Below are 12,565 nucleotides of genomic sequence, written 5' to 3' on the forward strand. Positions count from 1 at the left end.
GTGTAAAGAGAAACCTTACACTATGCCCTGACTGCAAAATTGGGCTGATCCTGATCTTTGGTGATAGAGAATTCCACACCCCAGGTTCAGCCAACTAAGAATACTTGGCCCCTGATAGTTTCACCTTTGGATCTATCAGTTGCAACATCCCCATTATAATCACGGCTGTCATGGTAGATCACAGAGAGAGGGATGATTCCTGGTTAGTTGGGACCCAACTGATTTGACAACTTTAACACTGGTAATATACAAAACCATCAAAAATATGCACACGTGAACTTGTTAAACACATTTATTGAGTTCTTGACAGTAACCAAACACAGTGAATGACCATTATAAACAAGAAAAAAGGCATTAGCTTTAACTTGGTCAGCTCCTGCTACCTCTGTAAAGAAAATATATCCCTTCTAGCAATTTACAAGGTTGAATTTGTATGTCTCAATAATGGACTCAAACCGGGGAAATGGTAATTTTAAACTAGCCCATTTTTCAGTTGCCTTCTGCTTCTGGAGCCTAATTCTTCTTAATGATGAACCATAAAATGGAATTAAAGTTACACTAGCTTTGTTAAATACATTCCTAATTGCCATTAACTCAGTTAAACCGGTTGCAAACAAATAAAGTAAAAAAGAAAAGTAAAGCAGCCTCAAGTGCTAGAGGCTTATCATTTCAGAAAGGAAAAATAAACCAAAGCGAGTGTACTAAATTAATTTGTTCAACACATTTATTGAGTTGTTAACAGTAACCAAACACAATGTATGACCTTTGTAAAACAAGAAACAGAAAATGGATCATTTCTGATCTTGGCAAATCCTACTACAGATATGTGACAAAGGGGGATATATTTCAATTTCTTTTATATTCTGCGTTGATATATTTACAATACTTATCTCTCAATGTCTGTCCTTTTTTTAATTAAACAAACAGAAGGATCATAACCTAGAAATAAGTTTCCTCTACAATCTTCTTGTTCTGTCTTGTCAGTATCCATTAATGATAGGGATATAATGAGAGCTTTCCAAGGATTACTTGGCACACAGAACACAACTCCACTTTGATGCTGTACGGAGCCACCTTTTTCTTTTTTATTTTTTTTTCTTTTGAAGGGGAGGAAAGAAAGAATTTCATATGTACAAAGGCTGAAAAGTCTTTCTTTGTGAAGTTAAATTAGTTCAGGAAAACTGTATCAAAATTGTAATCACATTTACTGTAGTTATTGTCTTTTTTTTTATTACGATCAATCATATGAATGAATTTTTAGTTAAGTTTCCATCTTGGCAGCTTTTTTCTTGCAGCACATTTGCACATACTGTCATGAATCCAAAGAGTGAATGAGGCTGGGTGCATTCTAGATTATGTCAATTCACAGTAGTAGCATTCCACTGAGGTTAGGAGTTCTTCCTGTTTGTCTTAATTACTTGAGGAGCCATTCATTTACTGAAAGAAAAGTAATAACAGTTATACTTTACCAAACACCAAATATAAAATTGCTGTTTTTAAAAATTAAGTGCCTTCAATGTTTGTATTGTGTAGAAAATAGTTGAGTAATTTCAAAATTATGAATTGAGAATGTGGCTCTTAGTCTTAACACTAGACTAGAGCTGGTCAAAAAATTTTAAATGAAAAATATTTAGTTGAAAATATCTCTTTCAATAGGAAATTATTATATTTTTTTAATTGGAAAATGAAATATTTAGTCATATTTTTGCCTTTTTTCAGAATTGTTTTTTCTTTCTACTCCTTCCTCCCCATTGTCACTCATTTTTCAGTGGAAAAGAGAAAAAAGGGAGGTGGGAGGAATATGAACTGAAAACTGAAAAATTTGGAATATCTGAGAAATCATTCCTTTCTGAATGAATTTCCCATTTGAGACCAGCTCTACTATCAGCCTTCCTGATATTTTTCAAATAGTGTTTTTAATCAAATTCTTTAGTGTGATTCAACTCCACAATGGCACGTGACTGCTCAGTTGAGCTGCTTAAGTATATGTGAAATCATATCTGCTCACTTTAAATACTATCCCATTTCTACCAATGTTTATTCCCATGATCTCCGCAGAGCCAACACAGCTCTGGGAGAGAGAGTTGGATGCTATTCTGGACGCAACAGCAGGAACAGAAATTGTTAACTGAATTCCAAATGCACAGCGTCTGTTGTTGATGTTGTGAAAACTAAAGAGAACCCAGCTAGATCATCAGTTTGCAACTGGAAAAAACATAATTATAAAGTGAGAAGATAAGTTCTGGAAATAGCTCAGAGATAATCAGCGTGGAACCTTACATTACTAATTTTATGGAGTTACCTTTCAGAGTAGAAATACATTTTATTTCCTTATAACATTTCCTTCAATTGTCATATGGCATATTATTTTACTCCACTTTATATCAGAATCTGCAGTGTGGGGCTATTCCTAGCACAATTATGTTTTGATTCTCATTGGCACGTGCCATACCTCTTTTTCAAAAAAACAACTTACACCTACAAATTATCCTATTATCATAAATTGGGATGTTATGATGCTGTGTATCATTGCAAAACTTCTCAGATTTCAGATATTCTAAACTTGATAGCTGAAATCTGACACTTACATTCAGATCCTATCCCACCTATTTATATATTGATTCGCTTTTATATGTCCCATCATACACCGCTACTAAAACAACAACATGTAAATCAAACAAGGATCCTCAGAGGAAAGGAGCTCTACATAGGTGTAGACATTATTGTTCTGGAGAGTGCCTTGTGTAAAACCTACCTCTATACTGTAGTTTCTGTGCTCTGTTGTTTGGACAATCTTTACCCTGTAAACTAAAATTGATATTAGTTCGGATACATCGATTGTTGAGAGGCTGGACTGGTCTGAAATTGTCACTCATGCTCAGAAATATCTGTGATGGCTGATTCTGGCTTAGCAGTCGTAAAGAATGCATCTATACAAAACACAAAACAAGAACCTGTAGTATTATTCTTCACTCTAAGTAAACAATATTGAAAGCTATTTAGATTAATCATCATAAGCAAAGTATTCTAACAATATTTTTGTGATTTGGAATTTGGGGAGGGTTGACAGAGTTCACTCTATACTAATGTGACCAGACAGCAAATGTGAAAAATCGTGACGGGGGGTGTGGGAGAGGGGTAATAGAAGCCTATATAAGAAAAAGACCCAAAAATCGGGACTGTCCCTATAAAATCGAGACATCTAGTCACCCTAGTCTACACTAAACATATTTTTGACCCATGGGCAACTGGGATACCTTTAAGTAAAGACAAAACCATTCCTTTTGCGGTCATGATCCTGTTTCTCTAAGCCCCGTTGTAAACAAAGCCTCCAGTTTTGTGCAGAATAAATGGAAATGGCACAAGGGAGCTTTGGCTGACCAGAAAGTAAATGGAATCCATAGTACTAGATAGTGGCAGCAGGTGCAGAGAAAGGGAATTTGATGAATGATGAGAGAAAATTGCCCAAAAATGTTATGGTAACTACTCTGGCTTGCTATTGAGAAGACAGCTCTGGGTGAAAGTGCCCAAGTATTGGTTATGCCTCAGAAATCTGAATGCAGAGACTGATTGGCACCACATCTGTATTTTTAAAGAAGTCAGTGCTTCTGGAAGTCATGGGACTTGACAGTCTTGGAGACTGAAATCTTCTCTATTCACTGAAAGATCTACCTGGGTCAACACCAGTGCAATCATCCCTACATTGCCCACCTTTGGCCCTGCTTTGGCCCTGACCTGGGACTCCTTTATGGGACAAAAAGAACAGGAGTACTTGTGGCGCCTTAGAGCCTAACAATTATTTATTTATTTATTTAATCTCTAAGGTGCCACAAGTACTCCTGTTCCTTTTGCGAATACGGACGAACACGGCTGCTACTCTGAAACCTGTCTTTATGGGACAGACTTTATCTATCATGACTACTAACAAAATGGCCAATTGTGAAGGTGGTATTTGTAGGATGGGCAAATGTTTACTAGCAGCTGGATTGCAAGCAACCAAACAGCTATCTGTCTACGATGACTTTTGAAGTGGCAATCTAAGGGTTAAAGGGCATTTATCCATTTCCTCCTGGTGGCTACCTCATTAGTTAGAGTAGTGGGAAAGTGGGGGAATCTAATGAGCTTGGAGAGTTTTGAAGAGAACTATACCTGTAGGTGTGTTTTGCATGTTGTAGATGTGCTAATGACTACAAGGGAAATCTTCTGTCTTGCATCAGTTCTCAAGTCTGAGTATACTGTATAATTAGTATGTATTCCATTAAATCAATTTGCAGTACTAATATGGTAGTATGCATCTAACCAGTAAAGCCTGACAAGGAGCAGCTATCATGAGATGATGTCCTTTGAGTACTAGTGTAGGCTATAGAAACATTCTGATCTTCGTTTTCTACTAAACAATTTGCATTATCGTAATAATGTAACAAAAATATTTCTTGTAGAAAACATGCACGTTTATTGGGAAGTTTAGTATGTATGATATGTACCCGTTTTTTCTCAATTGTGTCCCCTAAATTACTCTACCCATTTAGAATAGAACAACAAACTGTATTCCCCAAACCCATGCACAGTTGGACAGAATTAATACAATGCAGTTAAAATACATTGCATGCTTTCTATAGCATCTTATTGACAAAGATGACAGGACTTGAAGCCCCAATGTGATTTTTTTGAGCCCTGATTTCTCATCCTTTATTTCATTCCTTGGACTAGATAACTTCTGCTGTGTTAGCTAGAGCTGCTGTACTCTGGGGTGAGGTGAGAAAACAGCTCTAAGATCTGCTTAGGGCTCTTAGGATTCTCACTAATGGAGGATATACCAGGGATGAGGTGAATCAGTGCATCCCGTGGCTGGCCCCAGTAAATTAAATAGGTCCAGTGCTCTGTGCCAGAATAGGCTCCCATTTGGCCAATTAAGAGGGCAGGGCAGTATCTGGGGAATAGAAAGGACCAGGCAGAATCTGAGAGAGGGAGACCCAGTGAATCAGAACTTCCTGAGTGAGAGTTGCCAGAGTCGGAAGGTGTTTCCTGTGGGGTGGGGAGATACTGAAGGCTGGAGCGCAGAAAATGGGGTTCACCAGCTGACCTCTGCAAGCCAGAGAGCCAGGGTTGGAAGGCAAAAGAGACCCCAGAATATGATGAGGATGCACTCCAAGCAGAGAGGCTGGGGGTGGCATTAGTGGTTTTCCTGCTGGGAAGAAGGGGGTTTTAAGGATAACGTGGACTGGGAATGATATGGACTATGTTTTGGGACTTTTGTTACAGACTATTAGAGCTATGGGATATTTTTTAAGCAAGAGAGCCTGAAGTGGAGCTCTTGGGTTACCCTGAGAAGGGAAAGTGACACAGGTGCACTTGTAGTGCTGCAGCCTGCTGCCAGAGGCTGCCACCCTTTGATGCCCCATTTCCCAGGCACCCACGCTTGAGGATCTGCTCTCTGTGGCACTCTCAGTGGGGGTTGAAAGCAACTGAACTGTGCTGCAAAGACCCCGTTGTTGTGGCTTTTCCACCAATGTGGTCCCCAGGTGGCCAACACAATGGAATGAATCTAGCTCCTACTGCTTGCTCTCTGCTGCTGCTACCTAACAGTAGCCCTCAATATGTCACTCCGGAACCAAAGGCCTATCTTCCAAATTTTTGACACACATGTGCTGGCATCAATCCTGCCACCTTTTTTCTGCACCAGAAAATGTAGACTGGAGCCTTCCCCAAAGGCTTTTTGTCCTAGCTCCAGTCCCACTGCATAAACTGGCTTCCACAATCCCTCATGAGACCACAATCCTCACTCTTCTAATGTTCTTAGTCTTTTCTAACCTAGTGTAGGAGGGTCCCAATTATGCTTCTGCGCGTGGGTATTTTTTAGTTATTCTAGCACCCCCTTGTTTGTTTTGTAATTTCTACACATGGTTTAAGATACAGTATTGCACTAAACCAAAGAGAAACATAATTTCAAATATGATGCTACGAAGATGTACATTTAAAATATTTATTCTTCTGATGACATTTACTAAATCCATTATGTTCGTTTTAGTTTACCTGCATCCTTGTTATGTAGACAGGCTTGTTCATTATTATCCAACTTGCTGTTTCATAGCAGGGTGGAATGGTCATGGACCCATCATATGTAATGAAACTAGAGGTCTCGGGATAAAGTTCCTCAATATTAAGTCCCTGCAGTAAGTATGCATCATCTAGAGAATAAAGGGGGAAAATGATCTAGATCAAGCAATATTTTCACAAGACAAACTTTGTTGCGCATGCCTTTTACTTTAGAACCTCAACCTTAGATTTACTGAAATAGAAGGTCAAATGAATATACATTGTGCTCTGTACAAATTGATTGTTCAACACATGGACATTAACAGATATTATTATTTTAATATCGTAACTTTGCCCTTAGATGCTTGCTCACAGGTTCTGTTGACTTCACTGGGAGTCTAGCACAAGCATTTGCAGTGAGAATTTATTTGGCCCTGTTTTAGGTATTTGGGTTTAAAGCTGGTTGAAGTTGTATTTATTGATTTGGATGCATCAGTCTTTGGAGAATGCCGACTTACCATATTTTTGGAGTGATGAACAATTTTTGCTCAACAAAACCTTGGGAAGGCCAAGAGTGCTAAAGCTTAATTACCCTTGTTTGAGAGAAAAGACTGTCCTGTCTTGTTAAGGTTAATGTCTGATGATATAGCTGCTCAATGAAGCCTGCTGTCCTTTAGTGGGCACAGTGGGAGTGGATGCAGTATAAACTCAGAATGCTCAAGTCAGAGGTGAGAAAATATGCTGTAAAGAAACTTACTGGGCTTCCCACTTTTTTCATAGCCTCTCTGGTATTAATGAAGTGTCCCTTTGTAGACGACTGCAGAGTGTGGACATGTGCCAGCATATAATTAGAAATGGATATAACTTTTAAGATCATTGAAGCTGCTCATCCCCTGCTATATTGTATGTATTATTGCTGTTACATAACACTACCCCTGCAGTGCTTTCTGCAAGTCTTTCAAAGCTGTAACCTGATTTTCCAGGATTCTCTGCAGAATTTCAGACTCAAACAATTCCTTACTGGATATTGTGCTGGGGTACTTTACATTTAAACTCTTCAACTGTCTCCTCTACCAATATGATGCATCACTGCGGGAGCTGGGCTGGTAAGATGAAGTAATGGTGAAATCTCAGTGGCTGCTTTCAATTGCATGTAGTGTGTTTGGTATGGTTCATTAGTTAAGCAAATACTATGTGGGCAAGGAAGGTGTGCTACCATGCTGCTAACTAAGCACATTTCTTCTCCTTTCAGTAAATGAAAGGACCTGCCATTGACATTGATGGGGAGATATGGAAGCAAGTGCAGTGGAAATCAAATGCTAAGATTCCTGCTCATAGACTAGAGACCTCAGTCTAAAGCACATCAATTCTAATCTATATCAGAATGGTCATGACTTTCCACTGAGTTTATCTGAAGTTTCCCATGCAACATTTATTGTAAACTTAACTAGAATAAAAACCACATGTTAATGAGCAATTAATTTACAATCAATACATCTTTAAAACAAGCTATTGAAAAAGAAAAAAGGGGGAAGAGTTTTTGAGATTGTAAATATATTTTTTGTTCACTTTTAAGAAAGTTATGAAATTCATGCTAAATGTTAGCTTTTATTAGCCAAAGTATTCAGTGTAGATGGCTTCCCCTTAAACAGCTGACAAGTCAGGCAGTTACTTCGTTTCACCAGTTACACTCTTTTCTAGGACAGCAGCAGAAATAGCCATGAAAGTGAGTCTTCACATACTTGACCATAATGGAAGTAAATGACTTGAGTCTTTGACTGATTCAGTTGCAGTACGTGTGTATCATATAAGCCACATTTCTCCAGGTGTCACTCATGAAGTATATCAACTTACTTTATTCATGCTCTACTTTGTGTCACTAGTATAATAAAGTCTGTACCTATTGTTTGAATATCCTCATTTACAACAATATTTACATAAAATGTCATTGATCAACATCCATGGTATTGCACAGTTAACAAACAACCTCCACTCCTTCCTCCTCTATTTCCCTCTCCTACCTTCCAAAAAGAAAGCAGAAAAGTTGCAATGATCAAGGAAGCATGCAAGCGCTTAAAAATGTGATATTTCATCTCCATTTGAGAGATTGTTGCTAAAGGATAAGGCAAAATACATGTTCTGTGTTGTGTGTGAGGGGAAAAAAAGACCTTTTTGCATCACAAATGCCTGTCTCAGGCAGTAGATGGTTGGAGTGCCCACGGAATACAAATGTGATGGCTGCTATCTTGACCAGCACACTGGGGATTTAGTGAGCTAAATGCATGAGTTGCTACAGCATTAACTAAACGGTCACGTCTCTCTAGCTGGGACTATATAATTCATAACCACCGGTGATTGAGCAGAGACTGGACACACTCACCAGTGGGTTACACAAGAATCATGCCTGCTATCTATTTAAAATCTGTTCAGACTTAATCTTCATTATTTCAGGAAAGATGTCTCCACAGTATATTTTCTTGGCTGTGAGAAATCTGAAGTCCCACCCCTTTTTGTACTTGAAGTCAATATGAATGCAGTTCTATATATCAATTGTGGGGGTCTACTAATAGAGTGGAAAACATTGTTACTCTCACCCAGGTGACTGAGTCTATCACCTTTGTTAACATGTTCAACTTCCATTGGCCGAAGGCCTGGGATTCTGAATGTGTTTCCAAGCCAAAAAATGTTCCATATGAAAGTGCTAAACAATTGCTGTTGCATTACTGAGCCAGAATGGTGTTAAATTTTAACAGCTAGAGAGTACTGACTACACCTACGCCCTATTAATAAAAAAAAATTAGCAGTGCAGCAATAATTTTGCTGGAATTAGTGAGCATGGAATGCATTTTTTTCATGCCAGTGATTGTTTTGTACGAGTCATTACACACCTCTTTTCCCCACATGAACATCCTTCTAATTATTTATAAACCAGGGAGACGGGTATGTTCATTCTAAATGGCAGGGGATCAGTAAGAATAGATAGTTTCAAACTCCAAGGGCCAAATTCTCTTACTGACATCCATATCAACTTCAATGGGTTTGCAACGGTTTAAACGAGAGCATAATTTTCTCTGAAGTGTCTACCAGGAGACTAAAAGCCAACCTAAGAAATTAGTGAAGATCTGGGATGTTGGTAATTTATGGCTTTTTTGGGGTCACATCTCTTTTATTTCACCTGCTCTACTATAGATGGGCACTACGAAAATTAGGCTAGAAGCAATACAGCAAGGTATCACATAGAAGACATGCAGTTGTTGGTATAAATGCAGGAAACTCTACTTGTTTCAGTGGCACTGCCCCTGTTTATGCCAATGGTGAATTTAGCCCATTATTCTTAATGTGGATTTTTAACCTGTGTAAGTGGCACTGTTCAGTCTCCTCAGACAGCAGTTGTCATGATCTAGGGCAGGACTGAGGCATGTAACAAAGGGCTGTACTGAGCCATTGTGGGGGCACCCCCACTGTAGTGCAAGGTCCAAGAAACCATGTGTTTCTGGCAGAACCTCTGGGAGGGAACACAAGAAGAGCCTGGCTGATGATGCAATACCCTTGGGGAGAGTGCAGCAGTTATTCACATCTCTGGTGTAGAATTGTAGGAACTAGACCTGGCCCCCTTTGCATAGGGTAGAACTTGCTGTAGAGTCATTGCATTTCCTGAATGCAAGGACTCCCTCTATGATATACCTCTGAATGGGGAACAGGGGATGCTTGGGCTTTCTGCTCCCTTGAGTACCTATGCAGGAGTCAAGCACCATTTATTTCCTAAATCATTTGCAATGTATCTCCTGGTGTGCCTCTCTCCCACTCTTAGATCTCTTTGCTTACTGTGATGTAATGCACTCAGTAAGTACCATTTGGGTTACTAATAACTCCACAGATTTGAACTGCAGTTATAAAATAATAGTGCTCTGCATATCTCATCCAAGAAATAAACAACCGAGCTTTAAGCGGAAGTCACAAGGCTTAGATTACCAGGAGCAACCAACTGAGCATGTGAGGATTGGGTTTAGACCATCAAAAACCAGGCACAGAGGTGGGTAGGAATATGGAGTGGAAGTAAGAGCTTAAACACTCCACCACAGATGAAGCCTGACCTGGATGACATCCTGAATTCATGTAAACAGGATTAGAAGTGAGCTATCTACCAGGTTGTGGGGCCCAGAGGGGAAAAAAAAACCTTGGGGTTTGAGTCTGATGCAAAGCTTATTGAAGTCAATGGAAAGACTCCCACTGGCTTTACTGGCCTCTGGATCAGGACCTATATTATTACCTTGTTTGAGTCTGAGGGCCCCACAAGATGTAATCTGATTCTTTGGGGCTGACCAGTATTCAGTTGACCTGAGAGCTATTTGCCCACATTGATGTTTAGGATGAATTATGTTCAAGTTGTGGTCTATTTTTTCCACTTGAGACTCTGAGCAATGGAGCCACACCTGGGATGAACTGGGTCCACTGCATCTGTTTTCAGCTGAAGCATGTTTATGGCAAGAAAGTGAACATTGCATACTACAGACACCCTAAATAGCAATTCATGGGAATGACAGAAGAGGTAGAGTTTCTCTCACCATCTTAATGTGACCCTGGAAAGGGATGAAAAGGGTAATGAAGAGGTGGAAGAAAATATTAGGGATCTGGGGCAAAATCAGTACTTGGTCCTGCTAGTGAAGGCAGGAGGCTGGACTCAATGACCTTTCAAGGTCCCTTCTAGTTCTAGGAGATGGGATATCTCCATTAATTTATATTGTAGCCCAATAAAAGCAAATATTGAGCCGGGTCCTTATTTAGTCCAAACTCATACTGAAAATAGGCAGATTCCACCGAGAAAAGCCTACAGGATGTGGCACCTTATTATCAACCTTTGCCTTGAACCACCACTCTCTTTTCCCACCCATTCCCATTTTTCCATATCTTAGTCAAGTTTTTTTCTAGTAGAAATCTTGCATTTTCAATAGTAATAGACTGTCACCCTTTAATGTGATGTCTTTTTAAATGTATGATTTCTATTGAAGGTATAAACTTCATAATATTCAAATTATTCTGGGTGAGGCTTCTCTGCATACTTTGTCAATATCCTTCTTTAATAACCATTTTCAGATTTTGCTAAACTCTAAGCATCATTCCTATCTGCAATCCACATTCTGTTCATCTTGAGCTGCTTATGTCTCAGGATAATTTCTGAACCCGTGAACTTTTCTCTACACAAATTACATTTCATTAGCTTTCACATTAATTTACATAAAGGTCTCGACTCAGACAATTTTCTTTACGGATGTTGAAATTCTCATTCTTTTCTCTGCATTTGTTACACTGATTTTCCTAATTTCCCCCCTTCATAGCAAGAACCACACATAACAAAATTAGCCCTCTTTAAGAAACTACTTAAGCCACATACTTTGCTTTATGAAATTAAAAATGCAACATGCTAAAATGGTAGAACCTAATCCCAGTGCTGTCAGTGGCAAACTCCCATTGACTTCAATGGGAGGGCTTCTGAGGCTGGATAATTAGGGTTCAAATATTGAAATAGTGATATTTTACAGAGAATATAGTGTTTAAAAACTACTCTATCGCATTGGATCTTCTCAGTTCAGAATATGGAATCATAGAAATGTAGGGCTGGAAGGGACTTCAAGAGGTCATGTCATTCAGTTCCCGGTGCTGAGGTAAAACCAAGTACATAAACAATAATCCAATAGGAGAAAGGCATGGTCTAGAGATTAGGAAGAGGATAGGAAACTAAGTGGTTCCAAGTTTTAATTCTAGCTCTGAGTGTTTCCACCTGTTGCCTTGGACAAATTACTTATGCCCAGATTGAGAAAAGTGGCCTCTAATTTTGGACACCGAGGACCTGATTTTCAGAGATGCCAAGCATCCATAGCTCCCACCGCTTATGCCTGGAGCTTTGAGAGCTCAGCACGTCTGATAGTCAGGTCCTTGGTGTCTAAAGTTGGAAGCCAAGTTGAAGTCCAAAAACAGAAGCCTCTGAAATTTGAGACTATGTCCATAAATTTGGCTATAAATTCTCTTGGCTGAATCTGAGATTGGGATACTTATTCGTATGTTCCCCTGTGAGGCAGTTAAGTGTTAAGCATTAAATGTAAGGAAGTAAGTCCAAAATTCAACATCTTTTCCCTTTCAGATGGCTTCTTGGCAGCAATTCTGGTGCAACACATGAAGCCCAAATTTCTGCACAGATTCCTTGGAAGCTAAAGTGCTGGTTTTATCCAACATTAAGTGAAGTGTGGGCTCCTCTACCCGCAAAAGCGTAAACCAACGTGGCATATTTCAGTTTTAAAAACCAATATTGCTGTTTTAAAAGAAAAGAAAACCACCTTCAGCCCCTCAGTTGCCCTACTTTAAACATGAATATTAAAGCAATTTTTCTTTAGAGATATTCATATAGTTCCTGACTAAGTCTATTTAAAAGAACAGTCATTTCAACCTCTTCAAATCCAATTCTTTGTGCCGAGCCACTGGCAGAAGAATAAAACAGGCATTTAAAATCCACTTTGGAATTCCAAGGGGGGGG

The 12,565-nt window shown here is 39.2% G+C and overlaps 1 protein-coding gene across 2 annotated transcripts in view; it reads right to left on the reverse strand.

Annotated features, from left to right (window-relative positions):
• Nucleotides 1-274: 274 nt before the first annotated feature.
• Nucleotides 275-12,565, reverse strand: part of CA10 (carbonic anhydrase 10) — a 176,743-nt gene continuing 164,452 nt past the window's right edge. For both annotated transcript variants that reach the window (XM_034790339.1, XM_034790338.1), the window contains exons 5-7: nucleotides 6,034-6,188; nucleotides 2,756-2,930; nucleotides 275-1,437 (exon numbers count right to left, since the gene is read on the reverse strand). In XM_034790339.1, the coding sequence (XP_034646230.1) occupies nucleotides 1,415-1,437; nucleotides 2,756-2,930; nucleotides 6,034-6,188 (353 nt within the window). In that variant the 3' untranslated portion in view covers nucleotides 275-1,414. The remainder of the gene's footprint in view (nucleotides 1,438-2,755; nucleotides 2,931-6,033; nucleotides 6,189-12,565) is intronic.

Source organism: Trachemys scripta, chromosome 14 (genome assembly GCF_013100865.1).
Source record: "Trachemys scripta elegans isolate TJP31775 chromosome 14, CAS_Tse_1.0, whole genome shotgun sequence".
In the NCBI taxonomy this organism is placed as follows: Eukaryota; Metazoa; Chordata; order Testudines; family Emydidae; genus Trachemys; species Trachemys scripta.